Here is a 15,954-nt window from a genome sequence, read left to right as displayed (position 1 = left end):
CTATAAACTGTTCTTCATCTTAGACTGTGAGTTCAATGCGGGCTCTGATCATCTTGTATCTACCCTTGCACTTAGTTCAGTGTGTGGCATATGTAGTAAGCACTTAAACATCATCATCAATTGTATTTATTGTTAGTATTATTAATAGTATATGCTTCACAGGGTTAGATAGTGCAGGGACCTAATTGGAAGCCCAGGAAGAGGCCAATTCTATATGTCCCGGATGGTTTGGTTTTCCTGATCCCTTCATTACTGGATGGTCCCCCCTCAGAAGCCGTGGTGGGTGGTCTCTCATGGACGCATAGAAGTCCAAGCACATCTGAGGGACCCTGTGTGGTGTGGCCCTGCCATCAGGTGCCTTTGTGGCTGATATTTTGACTGAAAGCCCCAAGCCTCCCTCTGCCCCAGCTCCTTTTACCGAGTTCCATGGCTCAGACTTGGTGTCCACAGGGAGAGGAATGTAGGAGTTTTGAAGTAAGTTGGGATTATTGGGGATCAACCTGTGGAAAGGTTTGGGTAGACTCTACAAAATGTTCAGCACAATTACACTTTGTGCCCTGCCAATGACAGCTAGGCCAGGGAAAACTTTTGTGAGTCCGTCTTCTCCTCCTCTCCCCACCTGTCCCTGCGTCCCATCAATCAATCGATCATATTTACTGAGCGCTTACTGCACTGTACTCATTATGGGCAGGGAATGTTTCTGCTAATTCTGTTGTACTCTCCCAAGCACTTAGTGCAGTGCTCTGCACATAGTAAGCGCTCAGCAAATAACGATTGACTGATTATACTAAGCGCTAGGGTGAGTAAAATATAACAGAGTCAATATACAGGTCCCAGCCCATAGCGAGTGTGCAGATAGGTTGGAAATTAGGTTCAGGCCTTCATTTACTGGGGATCAGTTCCAGACAGGCCTTGTGCCCTGCTAATGAGTTGATCAATTGATGATATTTATTGTACCCTTACTCTCCGAGTAACACAGATAACATCCCGTGTGCCTGGGTGTCTTATATCTGCCACTGCTACCCTGGAACACTCAATCAATCAGTCAATTGAGTGGTATTTATTGAGCACTTACTGTGTGCAGAGCGTTATAATAAGCACTTGGGAAAGTACAGTACAATTCAGTTGGTAGCCCTGATCCCTGCCCACAAAGAGCTTATAGTCGACAGTCGAACACCAACCTAATTACTTTTCAATCCCTTTCCTCATCTGAAAGGGCACTCTTTCCAACATCTTCTCTATTCACTTGCCTTTCTTCTCTCCCACCCTGACAGCCGATGATGAGTGCACGGCCTTTGGTTTTACATTTACTAAGATTGAAACACAGTGCCCTACTAGCTCACGGGCATCAGGACGTAAAGCCTGTCATACAGACAGCAAAGCCATCTGGACTTCGCTTCTGGAAAGGTTGGACATGGTTTTAGGCAAGATTTTTATCACACATGAACAACAAATCGTGAACACACATTTTCCAAAGTTGACGTCGGATTTGTTTTCTTTGTCCATTGCAAAACAATGACAGAAAAAGATGACATACAGTTGGCAGGCAGTAAGGATGGAGATATAAATCTCCAGAGGAGGCTTTGTCAAAGGTAGTGGAGTATAAACAAAAAATAAATTAGTTTTGGTTTTATCAGAAACTGGACAGACTTCGATTTGTATAATAGTCTGTGATTTCAGAACCCTCGCAGGCTGTGTTCTTAAAGTAATTCCCTCCACCATAGCAGAGCTTTGCTTTCAGAAACCTATTAGCAGTTTTTAAAACACAAAACACACACACACACACACAAACGAATCAGGTGCGGAAAAATACTAAGAAACATTTCATGTAAAGTGAAAGAGCTCTAAAATTTTTTGCCTTCTCTTTTTTTAAAAATTTTTTTGCTGGTAAAGGAGGGAGCAAGGGGGGAAGAGAGTGAACGTGATGCACTTTTCTCACAGAGTTCAACTCTTCAGTCCGAGAATTTTACGTATCTTAGCAACGTGCGGTCTTCCAAAAGGCTTTGTTTTTTGTGTGGGTGTGAGGTATAAAGAAAAGGCAGAGCAAGGCCTTGAGTCAGAAGTAATCCCTCAACAAGAAGCTTTGGGAAGAGAACAAGATCCAGCGAGTTACTCGCTTTTTGTTGTTTCTTTCTTCTCGGTAATTTATCGTGGTGCCCTTTGGGTTATGGACATTTTGGCAAGTGCACTAACAGCAAGCAATTGCTTTTAAAGATACAGAGTGGAGAGCCCGTTAAATCTTCCAAGAACCGTATGTTCAATGGTGCTCGTATTGACTTCTTTTTACCTTACGGGGCTGCCTTATAACCTGTGATAACACCTTGATAAAACACCAGAATAACTTGCGTCAGCCGTGCGTGTTGCCTCCCAATCAATCAATCAATCAATCAATCGTATTTATTGAGCGCTTACTACGTGCAGAGCACTGTACTAAGCGCTTGGGAAGTACAAATTGGCATCACATAGAAACAGTCCCTACCCAACAGTGGGCTCACAGTCTAAAAGGGGGAGACAGAGAACAGAACCAAACATACCAACAAAATAAAATAAGTAGGATAGAAATGTACAAGTAAAATAAATAAATAAATAAATAAATAGAGTAATAAATATGTACAACCGTATATACATATATACAGGTGCTGTGGGGAAGGGAAGGAGGTAAGACGGGGGGATGGAGAGGGGGACGAGGGGGAGAGGAAAGAAGGGGCTCAGTCTGGGAAGGCCTCCTGGAGGAGGTGAGCTCTCAGCAGGGCCTTGAAGGGAGGAAGAGAGCTGGCTTGGCAGATGGGCAGAGGGAGGGCAGTGGCACGGAGGGAGTAGCAGGCCCTCTCGATCTTGCGACAGAAAACGTTATTTTGACATTTTATCAGCTGCCGATCTGGAGCTATAAACTACCTGGAAAGTGTGGCATCAAGTTTTAGCCCAGTAGTAAATACATTTTGGCTTCTCATCACTTTAATTTTTTGCGCCAATCAGACTTTTCTCAGGGGCCCAGCACCACAGCGGCCGTTTCTAAGCGGCATCGCCCATCGCTCAAGTGTGGCCAGTTCTGGGGTGGAATGGCACAAATCCCAGGGAAGCAAGGGAAAGGAATCACGGTCAGCGGCACTGAAAACAACTCACTGCCTTGTGGAGGGACCAGGTCATCGATCTCTCCGTGGAGTGTAGACAGGTGGTGTTTTCCACAGGCCTGGGAGTCAGAAGGTCGTGGGTTCAAATTCCGGCTCCACCACGTATCTGTTGTGTGACCCTGGGCAAGTCGCTTAACTTCTCCGTGCCTCAGTTACCTCATCTATAAAAAATGGGAATTAAGAGTGTGAGCCCAATGTGGGGCAGGGCCTGTGTCCAACCTGATTGACTTGTGTCTACCCCAGCGCTCAGAACAGTGCTTGGCACATAGTAAGCGCTTAACAAACATCATAATAACTAACGTGCGAATCTTTACATGATCGTCTCAGTCACCAATTTCCTTCATCACCGGAGATGCCACCTACACCTTCCTGGACGCAGCTCTGGAAGGCACTTTGAATAATTAGGGGACCTGGGTTCTAATCTCTGCTCCCCTATTATAATTGCATTTATTAAGCGCTTACTATGTGCAATGCACTGTTCTAAGCACTGGGGAGTTTACAAGGTGATCAGGTTGTCCCACAGGGGGCTCGCAGTCTTCATCCCCATTTTCCAGATGAGGGAACTGAGGCCCAGAGAAGTGAAGTGACTTGCCCAAAGTCACACAGCTGACAAGTGGCGGAGCTGGGATTTGAACCCATGACCTCTGACTCTAAAGCCCGGGCTCTTTCATCATCATCATCATCATCATCATCAATCATATTTATTGAGCGCTTACTATGTGCAGAGCACTGTACTAAGCACTTGGGAAGTACAAATTGGCAACATATAGAGACAGTCCCTACCCAACAGTGGGCTCACAGTCTAAAAGTGGGACTTTCCACCGAGCCACACTGCTTCCCCTACTTGTCTGCTGGGTGACCTTGGATAAGTCACTTCACTTCTCTGTGCCTCAGTTACCTCATCTGTAAAATGAGGATTAAAGCTGTGAGCCCCATGTGGGACAAGGACTTGACTATCAGCTCAACCAACTTGATTATCTCGTATGCACCCCGCGCTTAGTACAGTGCACAGAATAGGCACTTAGAAAATGCCATTTAAAAAAGTCGTGATTTGGGGTAATGCCTTGCCGAGTTCGGCAGTTCAGGGTAGATGAGATGCATTTTAGACATCGACTGCCATCCTATCTTATTGAGCAAGCGTATGTGAGATGTGAACTGCCGTTAGAACCCAGCTTCGTAATAAGAACCGTAAACACACTGGAGTTGATCTTCAATATAGCACTCATGAGATTTCTGCGTGCCCTGCTTTCACATTGCTCTGAACATTTTCTGCAGAGCAGCTAGCCAGTCAGACTTCACTTAAAAAGCGAACCTTGAGCGGCCAACGGTATTGTTTGTGATATGGATGCTTTATTCTGTTCTTAGCTTCCAAAACTAGTTCACGAGTGTATGTGATAGAAGCAGAGAAAGAGACGCAGAAGCCAGAAAGGACGCGTTCGATAGAAAACACCAATTTTATTAACGAGGTAGGACTGGTGACGTGAAAGTAAAATCTAATTTTGGCATAATGGCTTGATTCGTCTCTACCCTAGAGTCCGTTATTCCCAAATGTCGGTGGCTTTATAGACCTTTTGTTCCAAAGCAAAGCCAGTCGTGCTAATTTAATTCTGTAGTAGTACGACCTTACCCAGAAGGCCCTGTCACGTGGCTACGGGGATGCTAGCTGAAGATCGTTTCATAGAGTCCCAGGGCTGAAAGAAATCTTAGGGAAGCAGTGTGGATTGTGGATAGGGCACGGTTCTGAAAGTCAGAGGACCTGGGTTCCAATTCCGGCTCTGCCGCTTGTCTGCTGGGTGACCTTGGGCAAGTCACTTCACTTCTTGGTGCCTCAGTTACCTCATCTGTAAAATGGGGAATAAGACACTGAGCCCCATGTGGGACAGGGACTCCGTCCAACCTGATAAGATTGTATCTACCCAGCGCTTAATAAATACCATAGAAAAGGGGGTCGGGTGGAGTCGTATTAGGGTGTGACAGCAGGAATGAAGTCACCTTCCCTGCACTTGATTGAAAAGCTCATAATGACTGGAAGAAGATCTACGAGCACGAAGGCCCACAAAAGCGAGGGCATGTGCGGGAGACAGAAAGACAAACACATTAAACTAGCAGCTCCTCCAGGGCAGGGATGGCATCTCCTACTTCTGTGGGCGTTTTGCAAACGTCAGTACAGTGCTCTGCTCAGTAGATGCTCAATCAGTACCATACACGTGATAAAACACAGCCAACTGCCTTCCATACCGAAGATTTGTGGTGCTGAGTGTTTTCTGGCCATGTCTCACGGGACAGCTTCAGAGTCTCCACTGAAGTTGGGATGAATTACAACTGGCCGGGCCTTTCATTCTGCTGTGAGAGGTTAAACTGGTCAGTCCGAACTTGCTCTTTAGAAACCCACGTTGGTGATTACCCGGGACTCTGCTTTTGCTCCCTAGTGCTCCCAAATTGGTCATTTTTCCTAACATTTTTCTGCTCACAAAGATGCAGTTTTCAGGTTTCCAAATCCAGAGTTGCCCCTTTTCCTGCCTGGGCACCACCCTGGTCCAGCCTGGGGTTTGAGCAGTTCTCCGGTCAGTCGTTCATTCATTGTCGTATTTATTGAGCGCTTAGTGTGTGCAGAGCACTGTACTATACACTTTGGAATTACAGTTCAGCAACAGAGACAGTCCCTACCCAACAACGGGCTCACAGTCTAGAAAGGGGAGACAGACAACAAAACAAAACAAGTAGACAGGCATCAATAGCAGTCCTTCACAAGTTCTCAGAACTGTCTGCCATCGGTCCTGTAGCCATTTCCTTTTTTTTAGTACACCTAGATGCATCGTTTTGCATTACTTGGCCTTTACAGCGAAACGTATTTATGCCCTCAAAGGAACAGATTTGGGGACTAGAGATCAGTAAAGAGGATTTTTAAAAATCCTTTTGGCTGTTGAACAGGTGCAGCACCAACATCAAGAATGATCCTGTAAAACAGGCCCTGATATTCCTCATTTCCTAAGTAATAACTACAGAACCGTTCTCAGCGCTAGCAAGCATCAGGAAACTAAATATTACCTTCTTTAGGGAACAACTGCTCTTTCTGTGGGAAATCTTGTTTTCTCTAAATTCATGGAGATGGTGCTTCTTGTTTACATCTTTTTAAATCAAGATGAATGCAAACAACAATGAATCAACCCCAAACTGGAGGCTCATCTGTTAGCATCCCCGCATTAACACGCTAATGTGAATTTAAAGATTCTAATTAAAGCCAGATACAAAATGTTTTCCTGAGTCAATTGAACAACACCATTTTTTTTTAAGAGTCAGGGCAATTAGATTGGAGGGTTGTGTGTGTGTGTGTGTTTTTTTCTTCCCCTAAAATGCATTTCTTTCACGAGTCCCATTTCCTATGGTCTGTGGCATGGAATTCCCTACCCCTCCATATACGCCAGAACACCACTCTTTCCACTTTCAGAGCATCGTTAAGGTCACCTCTCCTCCAAGAGGCCTTCTCCGATGAATCCCCATTTTCCCCCAGCTCGCTCTGCCTTCTCTGTCATTTATGCACTTGTATCTGCGACCTTTGGACATTGGATAGCCACCCCATCCTCAACCCCACAAAACATATGTAAATTAGATACGATAAATCGTGTACCTAATGAATGCCTGTTTCCCCCTCTAGACTGAAAGTTCAATAGGGACAGGGAACATGTCCCCTAATTCCGTTATATCGTACTCTCCCAAGTGCTCGGTACAATGCTCTGCACGCATAGCTCTGATCAATAAATAGCATGGATTGATTGACTGGTCTTCCAACCTGAAGTTGCTCTTCACATACTAAATTCCATAATGGTAATAATAACAGAAATGCCAGCGTGTAGGTTTCAATAATTTCTCCCACTTCACCTTCCTCTAGAGCTCCTGCTAAGAGACTGGTTTGAACACCTGGCTTTTGATGATCTTGAGCAATCACAGTTGTGGTGTTTGTTAAGTGCTTACTATGTGTCACGCACCGTATAAACTCTGGGGTAGATGCGAGATAATCAGATCTGACTCTTGGCCAGAAAATTGAGTAGCCAGTGAGAGCAGGAGAGGTGAGAAGCATGAATAACCCACGATCTGGATTGTTCATCCTGAATCCTCGAGAGTTTCGACCCTCGAGGCGCTGACGACCTAAGAGAAGCAGCATGGCCTAGTGGATAGCGCCACGTGGGGATCCTGGTCTTAGTCCTCATTTTGCAAATGAGGTCATTGAGATACAGAAAAGTTAAGTGACTTGCCCAGGGTCACACAGCAGGCATTTGGGAGCGCTGGGATTAGAACCCAGGTCCTTCTGATTCCAAGATCCATGCTCTATCCACTAGGCCAAGCTGCTTCATTTTGGACAAGTGTGCAAATAGTTGTACACACTTGCGTGGCCTTGGTTAGGGTTTGATGCTGCTACTCTCCCCAGTCTGTTACTCAGGTTTACTCTACTTTTGGTTTCTTTGTGTTTTTCCTACTTCACAGCACCTGAGACGGTAAAATAGCAGTGGGAGCCAAAGTGTTCCACTATTGGTGGATGCGATGCTGACGTGGGAATATATTTCAAAAAATGTTAGTTGTGAAGGAATCTAGGAACCATCTTACACCTCCTCCCCTCCCGATTCCCAATCAATCATAGTATTTATTGAATGTTTTCCCTAATCTGCTGAGGGAGACAGACACTAAAATAAATTATAGGTAAGTGGAAGCAATGGCATTTAAAGGTGTGACGTAATATTACCAAGGATGGTTAAGGGGTGAGTTCTCAGGTGTAGGTGAATTCCCATTGAATGGTGGTTATTCCAACCCAGGTTCTCATACCAGGTTCTCTGAGGACACAACATCTCAGTTATAGAGAAGCAGCATGGCTCAATGGAAAGAGCACGGGCTTTGGAGTCAGAGGTCACGGGTTCAAATCCTGGCTCCGCCAATTGTCAGCTGTGTGACTTTGGGCAAGTCACTTCTCTGTGCCTCAGTTCCTTCATCTGTAAAATGGGGATTGACTGTGAGCCCCCTGTGGGACAACCTGATCACCTTGTAACCTCCCCAGTGCTTAGAACAGTGCTTTGCACATAGTAAGCGCTTAATAAATGCCATTATTATTATTATTATAAGGGAATGCCCTGGATCGTTTGTCGTCCTGCTGAAGGCTCTTTGCCCGAGAAAGGCTTCCTGTCTCAAGAAGCAGCTTGTTTGCTGTTTTCTTGCTTAAAATGGGACAGAGAATTGGGGTGGCCGAACTTTTTTTTTTTTAATGGTGTGTGTTAAGGGTTTACTATGTGTCAAACACTGTTCTAAGCACTAGGGTAGATACAAGTTAATTAGGTTGGACACAGTCCCTGCCCTGCACGGGGCTCACAGTCTAAGTAGGAGGTTTTTGATCTCCGTTTTACAGCTGAGAAAACTGAGGCACAGAGAAGTTAAATGACTTGCCCAGGGTCGCAGAGCAAGCAATTGGCAGAGTCAGAATTAGAACCTACACCCTCCGCACATCCGCCAAGCTCGCTCTCTTTCTCCCTTCAAAGCCCTACTGAGAGCTCACCTCCTCCAGGAGGCCTTCCCACACTGAGCCCCCTCTCTCCTCTCCCCCTCCCCATCCCCCCGCCCTACCTCCTTCCCCTCCCCACAGCACCTGTATATATGTTTGTACAGATTTATTACCCTATTTTACTTGTACATAGTTACTATTCTATTTATTTTATTTTGTTAATATGTTCTGTTGTCCGTCTCCCCCTTCTAGACTGTGAGCCCGTTGTTGGGTAGGGACCGTCTCTATGTGTTGCCGACTTGTACTTCCCAAGCGTTTAGTACAGTGCTCTGCACACAGTAAGTGCTCAATAAATACGATTGAATGAATGAATGAATGAGCCTAGGTCCTGCTACTCCCAGGCCCTTGTTCTTTCCACTAGGCCATGCTGCTTCTGACCCACAGAGCAGAATGCGTTCAGCTGCAGAACTCGAGAGGCTTAAGAGCAGAGGTGCTTATTGCAGTGGATGGCTGCTTTTGTCTCTGTGATGGCCACCACAGCTATGCTTTCCGGGGAGGGGGGGGGCCTGCTTCCCCAAGAAGCGTGGCCCCCAAAAGACTAAGAAGTAGCTCAAACCATGACTTCTGGCCCTCGGCGATCAGACAGTTATGCTTTGCTTGGGAAGGTGGCCGTGACATCGAAATCACACACCTCAAGCCCCAGAGTTTTACATTCTTCGGGGGCTTTTTTCCATCGTTGTCAGTGAAGGGGAGTCATTAGAGACAAGGGAAAAAGCCTCCTTATTCAATTGTAATTCTGTCTACCGACATTGAAGAGACAAGCACTGAGTCTGAGGGATGCCCCTCCCAAGTACAGTGCTCTGCACACAGTAAGCGCTCAATAAATACGATTGATTGATTAATTATAATTACCTCCCCCGGCCTGCTTTTCTGTCCGGAGGAATTACTTTTGCTCTAGGAATGATACTGCTACACCCATACATTTCCCATGAAGTTTAGAGGCCCATCCCACCCGTGGAGGTGACACACTGCACTGCATTCTCTACTCTCCACAGTCCTTTTCCCCACCACAGATGACAGGAATTTCCAGCAGAATGAAACGGCAGGAAGTCGGAAGACCATTCTGCAGTCCTTGCTGGAAAAATTATGCCTATCCCTGCCTATATGCAAATCTAACCTTTCCGCTATTTCAGCCCTATAAGTCCGGACAAGATTTCAATGGAAAATATTTACTAGAGGCTTTCTTCTGTGTAATCTATTGATTTTAATATCCTGACCAGTTGTGCTGAATGTCAATTTTACCCTGAAGGATGCCACGGCAAATTTGAACACATTTTAGTTATTTTTGCCATTCAAAATATTAGTACTGGGAATGGATAAAAATTGCCACTTGGAAGTATTCTGATTTAAAGGGGGATTTTTCTTGTTTAAGTGATGCTGGCCATTGGCTGCGGTAATCGAAAGCGAGAACAAGGGGCAGCACCCAAAATGTGTGTGTAGCATTCATTCATTCAATCATATTTATTGAGTGCTAACTGTATGCAGAACACTGTACTAAGCGCTTATCCAACAGCTCATTACCCAAGGGGCAGGCTTGCAAGACTAACCTTTGTAGCCTGGAGCAGCAGATTATTGGCATCATCTACTAACCAGCCATGATCTTCTCTCCCTGTCACCATTCATATTGTAAAAGTCAAAGGAGTATCAGCCCATGAATATGCTGAAGTTGCAAGTTTAAGAAGTCCGGGATCTTTGCCAGGTGGAGCCAGTAGAGCTTTCCTCAGTGACTTGAAAGAGTTAATTAACCAATCAGTCAATGATATTTATTGAGTGCTTACTGTTTGCAGAACACTGTATTTAGTGCTTTCCCCCTATTAGACTGTGAGCCCACTGTTGGGTAGGGACTGTCTCTATATGTTGCCAATTTGTACTTCCCAAGCGCTTAGTACAGTGCTCTGCACATAGTAAGCGCTCAATAAATACGATTGATGATGATGATGATGATGGGGGAGTCCAGTGCTACTGAATCAGCGGACAGGATCTCTGCCCTCCAGGACGGTTTTATTGTTTGGTTTTTTTTTAATGGTATTTGTTAAGCGCTCACTATGTGCTGAGCACTGGGGTAGATACAAGATAATCCATGTCCCACATGGGGCTCACAGTCTTAATCCTCATTTTACAGATGAGGGAACTGAGGCACAGAGAAATTAAGCGACTTGACCAAGATCACATGGCAGATAAGTGGCAAAGCCGGAATTAGAATCTATGTTCTTCCAACCCCCAGGCCCACGCTTGGTCCACTAGGCCATGCTTGCCTCACAGCCTACGGGGGTCAATCCATCATGCAACAGTATTTATTGAGCTTTTACTCTGTGCTGAGCACTGTACTAGCTGCCTTGGAGAGAACAGAGCGGTAGAGTCGATAAGAAACTGTTAAAGCCGATTAGGCCCAGCGGTGGAAATCTGATTCAGTGGGTTAGAGTCTTGCCTAAATCCTTAATGAGGAGGAGAGATGACTCTTTTAAATTATTAGGGGGCTGTTTGGTAACCTGCAGGTATGCAGTGGGTTGGGTAATGGTGGAGCATTGATCTCTGGGATCAATGAGGAGGGAGCCAGTGTCGGGCTACCAAATGGTGGCTGTGACTGTCGGAGTCAGGAAGGGGGAGCTTAGTCAGTCATTCATTCATATTTATTGAGCGCTTACTGTGTGCAGAGCACTGTACTGAGCGCTTGGGAAGTACAAGTTGGCAACATATAGAGACGGTCCCTACCCAACAGCGGGCCCACAGTCTAGAAGGGGGAGACAGACAACAGAACAAAACATGTGGACAGGTGTCAAGTCATCAGAATAAATAAAAATAAAGCTAGATAATAATAATAATAATGATATTTGTTAAGTGCTTACTATGTGCAAAGCACTGTTCCAAGCGCTGGGGAGGTTACAAGGTGATCAGGTTGTCCCATCATTAGATGCACATCATTAGCTCCCGTCCAGGCTATTGCTTTGGGCTAAAAAAATCCAGATTTCCGCCAGCCCAACATGAAGCCCTCAGGACCTCGATGGGGGAATGACAGAAAAGAAAAAGGAGGGATGTTGGGGGAGAAGAAAAGGAAAGGAGCAAGGGCAGAGGAAGATATTCCCCCGCCCCCCGACTTCTGCCCAGGGGCAGCAACATCCGAGCAGCCCTGCCGGGGGTGTCATCAGGCCATAAATGGGCATGCCCTGGGGGTCTCATGGGGCTATAACGGTGCTCAGCGCTTAGAACAGTGCTTTGCACATAGTAAGCACTTAACAAATACCGTCATCATCATTATTATTATTATAATAATGTGTAAGGCACCCTTTGGAGGTCACACCAGCATATAATGTGCAGTGTATCCTGGGTGGCATGTTGCCCTCCCAAAAGGAGTTTACACTTTAGCGGTAGATGGACATAAAGATAATTGGAACTAGAGTAGTCTAAATAATTAAGTGTAGAAGTGAATAAACATGCTTATAAAAGTGCTGGGAATGGACATTAAAATAAGTTCAGAAATGCTGGAGTTGGCTAATGGATTTATCCATTATAGGGGGCTGGAAAATTAATCAGGGAAAGTTTGGAGGAGGTGGGATTTTAGGAGGGCTTTGAACATGGAGAGATGGGGCGGCAGCGTGAATGAGGGGAACGGAAACAGAAGAGTCCAGAGCAAGTTGCAGCAAAAGATTGTGCATGGGAGGAAACGGGAGTGAGCTGGAACTGTGTTTGAACAGTGGTGGTAATAGTATTTATTGAGCACCCACTTAGTGCCGTGTACTGTACTAAGCACTAAGGAAGTACGAAACAAGCGACATACCCCTGTCCACAAGAATCTGCCCCTCTGGATTTAAAGTACCGGTTTGGCTGCCCACGGCTTCTCCTCAGCCAAGTGAGAGAGTTCCCTGTGGTCCTGTGTTTCAGGAATTCGCCGACTCAGTTTACCAGCTGGTGACGCAGAAGTTTCAGGAGCTGACAGATAACCTGACGTCCATGCAAACCCGCCACAAGGCCCTTGCAGGAATTGTCATGACCAGAGGTAAGCTACCCTCCAATCTGCCTCTCTTTCTTGCTATAGGGATATTCGAGGGTTGTTTTGAAGGACGTGAAATACATTATTTACCTGGTCTCGGGTAGCCAAGGATCCTCCAGCTCATACAGAAAAATAGAAAGCAGGGAGAAGCGACATTAAATATTTAAACTCTAAGCAAGTTCTCTGGGGGAAAGAATTTGACAACAGAAACCCAATTATATGCATTTTTTAAAAGCAAGCAGAAAGGGAGTATTCTTAAGGCTCTTTCTTCACAAGAGGAAAAGTGAAGCCAGCATCTGGCTCTTTTCTTTCCCTTGTTGGGTGTTCTTCTTATCTTTTTTGTTTTTAAAGAATAGTTGAGACGTGGTCTTTGGTTTTGGTTTTGAGCCGGAGGCTTTGTAAAGGTTAGTCATCATCATCATCATCAATCATATTTATTGAGCGCTTACTGTGTGCAGAGCACTGTACTAAGCGCTTGGGAAGTACAAGTTGGTAACATATAGAGACAGTCCCTACCCAGCAGTGGGCTCACAGTCTAAAAGGGGGAGACAGAGAACAAAACCAAACATACTAACAAAATAAAATCAATAGAATAGATATGTACAGGTAAAATAAATAAATAAATAGAGTAATAAATATGTACAAACATATATACGTAGTCAAGGCCTCCACACGGCATCTTGGAGCACGGCAGGTGGAAACCAACCCCGGTCCCCTTCCGAGTAAGCCCTGAGGGCTCACGCTTTCAAATCCAGCTCCGTCTAAAACGGGAAGTGTTCGTCATTTCACAGCTGCTCCTCATTTCACAGTTATCTTTTAGACTGTGAGCCCACTGGTGGGTAGGGGCTGTCTCTATACGTTGCCAACTTGTACTTCCCAAGCGCTTAGTACAGTGCTCTGCACACAGTAAGCGCTCAATAAATACGATTGATGATGATGATGACCTTCTCCAGCAGGTCAGGCCAGGAGGGGTACCCAACCTAGAACTCCTCATGAACAGTAGGAAGAGGGAAACCCCACCCCAAAGGAGCAGCGTGGCTCGGTGGAAAGAGCCCGGGCTTGGGAGTCAGAGGTCTTGGGTTCTAATCCCAGCTCTGCCACTTGTTTGCTGCGTGACCTTGGGCAAGCCGCTTCACTTCTCTGTGCCTCATCTGTCAAATGGGGACTAAGACTGTGAGCCCCACCTGGGACAGCCTGATTACTTTGTATCTACCCCAGCGCTTAGAGCAGCGCTTGGCACAGAGTAAGTGCTTAACAAATACCGTAAAAATAAAACGCACTATTCTAAGCCCTGGGGGAGATGCCAGATAATCAGGTCAGAAACAGTCCCCATCCCACTTGGGGTGCACAGTCTAAGTAGAAAGGCGAGCAGGTATTGCATCCCCATTTTACACATTGTTGCCGACTTGTACTTCCCAAGCGCTTAGTGCAGTAAGCGCTCAATAAATACGATTGAATGAATGAGGAAATTGAGGCACAGAGAAGTTCAGTAACTTGCCCAGGGTCGCCCAGCAGGCCGGTGGCAGAGCCAGGAAAAAAATCCAGGTCCTCTGACTCCCAGCCGTTTGCTGTATCCACTAGGCCATGCTGCCTCCCTCCTGCAGTGGGAAAGGAGCTTCTGTGGAAGCAAGAGCAGTGTCAGGGTCAGTGAGGGGGGCATGTTGTGTTTGTGTGTTTATCTGTGTGTGGGTGTGGTGTGTGTGTGTGTATATGTGTAGACAGAGACAAAGAAAGAGTGAGAACCACCTCATGGCACATATGCCTCGTGGAGACTTTGAAAGCAGAATTAATAGAGCCGTGCGTCCATTTTGCGCTGCATCTAAATATCCTGGACAAGCAAAAGAATACCTGTCAGTCAACCTGTCTAGGACATATTATTGCCAAGATCCTTACTTGAAAAATGAATCCCATTATCGCGGCCAACAAGATCAGGCTGGTATTTAAAACCTATTTTCCCATTTGTATTTGATAAGCCCTGACAGTTTAAATATAGCCCCAAACTTCTGTTCCGTCATCCATGTTGCATTCATGAAAGTTTTCCTTCATGAGGGCCAGGTGGAGGGAGGTTATAAGTAGATTTTTTTTTTCCTCCCATGATCCAATTTTCTCACTCCTTTTTTTTGTATGGCTGACAATCACTTTGATCTTAAAAGCAAACAGAGAGGTCTTTTCATTTGTCCCACACGAAATCAAGATGAACTGGACAAAAGGCCCCCAAACAGCAATTTTGTGCTGTGATAAAAGATGGTAATTATCGTCCGTGTCTCAAGGAATTGATCTTAATAATTGCTGAGTGAAATAACGGAGAAAAGGAAAGTTGACAATATGTCTCCGTGGATCTTTCCAGGCATACTGAGATTCATAAAGCCTGGCCTCTGAGTAGAATCAGGAATATTCTGATGGGCCATTGATTTTAGACCTTTCATTTAAACTGTGAGTTTGGAGGCTCATAAAATGCAGGCACTGGATTATGTTGGAGCCGGCGTCATCTGAGGGACACCAGAGTGGCAGCTTAAACCTTTTCATTACGTGAGCGTAGGGACGAAGATGAGAAGACATAAATATGGGCACCCGTAAGCCTACTGAGAGCACTAATATTTGTGATATTTATTAAGCACTTAACACGCGCCAAGCCCTGGACTAAGCACTGGGATAGATCTAAGGTAATCAGGTGGGACACAGTCCCTATCCCCCATGGTGTTTCACACACTAAATAGGAGGGAGGATAGGTATTGGATCCCCACTTTACCGATGAGAAAACTGGGGCACAGAGCAGTTCAGTGACTTTCCCAAGGTCTCACAGCAGGCCAGTGGCGGGGGTGGAATTAGAACCCAGATCTAGAACCCAAAATTTATTTATTTTACTTGTTCCTATCTATTTATTTTAATTTTGTTAGTATGTTTGGTTTTGTTCTCTGTCTCCCCCTTCTAGACTGTGAGCCCACTGTTGGGTAGGGACTGTCTCTAGATGTTGCCAGCTTGTACTTCCCAAGCGCTTAGTACAGTGCTCTGCACACAGTAAGCGCTCAATAAATACGATTGATTGATTGATTGATTGATCTAGGTTCACCCAAGACATTGGCAAAATAATTGTACTCCCTCAGATAAACAGGCATGAGCCTCTTTTCTGGGATTCTTCAGTACACAGTCTCTTTGAAGACACATCATCAGAATTGGGTCGGCCAGCAGCGTACATTTTGCAAACTTGCCCTGTATGGTCTGGATTTTGGCCCTTCCCTAAGCAGATGAAGGGGAGAGTTGGAGCTCAGCTTGTAACATCATCATCATCA

The 15,954-nt window shown here is 45.5% G+C and overlaps 1 protein-coding gene across 1 annotated transcript in view; it reads left to right on the top strand.

Annotated features, from left to right (window-relative positions):
- Window positions 1-15,954, top strand: part of ADARB2 (adenosine deaminase RNA specific B2 (inactive)) — a 119,594-nt gene that overhangs the window by 54,363 nt on the left and 49,277 nt on the right. The window contains exon 3 of the mRNA XM_038755785.1: window positions 12,556-12,670. Coding sequence (XP_038611713.1) covers window positions 12,556-12,670 — 115 coding nt within the window. The remainder of the gene's footprint in view (window positions 1-12,555; window positions 12,671-15,954) is intronic.

The sequence above is a fragment of the Tachyglossus aculeatus genome, chromosome 13, assembly GCF_015852505.1.
Source record: "Tachyglossus aculeatus isolate mTacAcu1 chromosome 13, mTacAcu1.pri, whole genome shotgun sequence".
In the NCBI taxonomy this organism is placed as follows: domain Eukaryota; kingdom Metazoa; phylum Chordata; class Mammalia; order Monotremata; family Tachyglossidae; genus Tachyglossus; species Tachyglossus aculeatus.
This window is presented reverse-complemented; position numbering and strand designations above follow the sequence as displayed.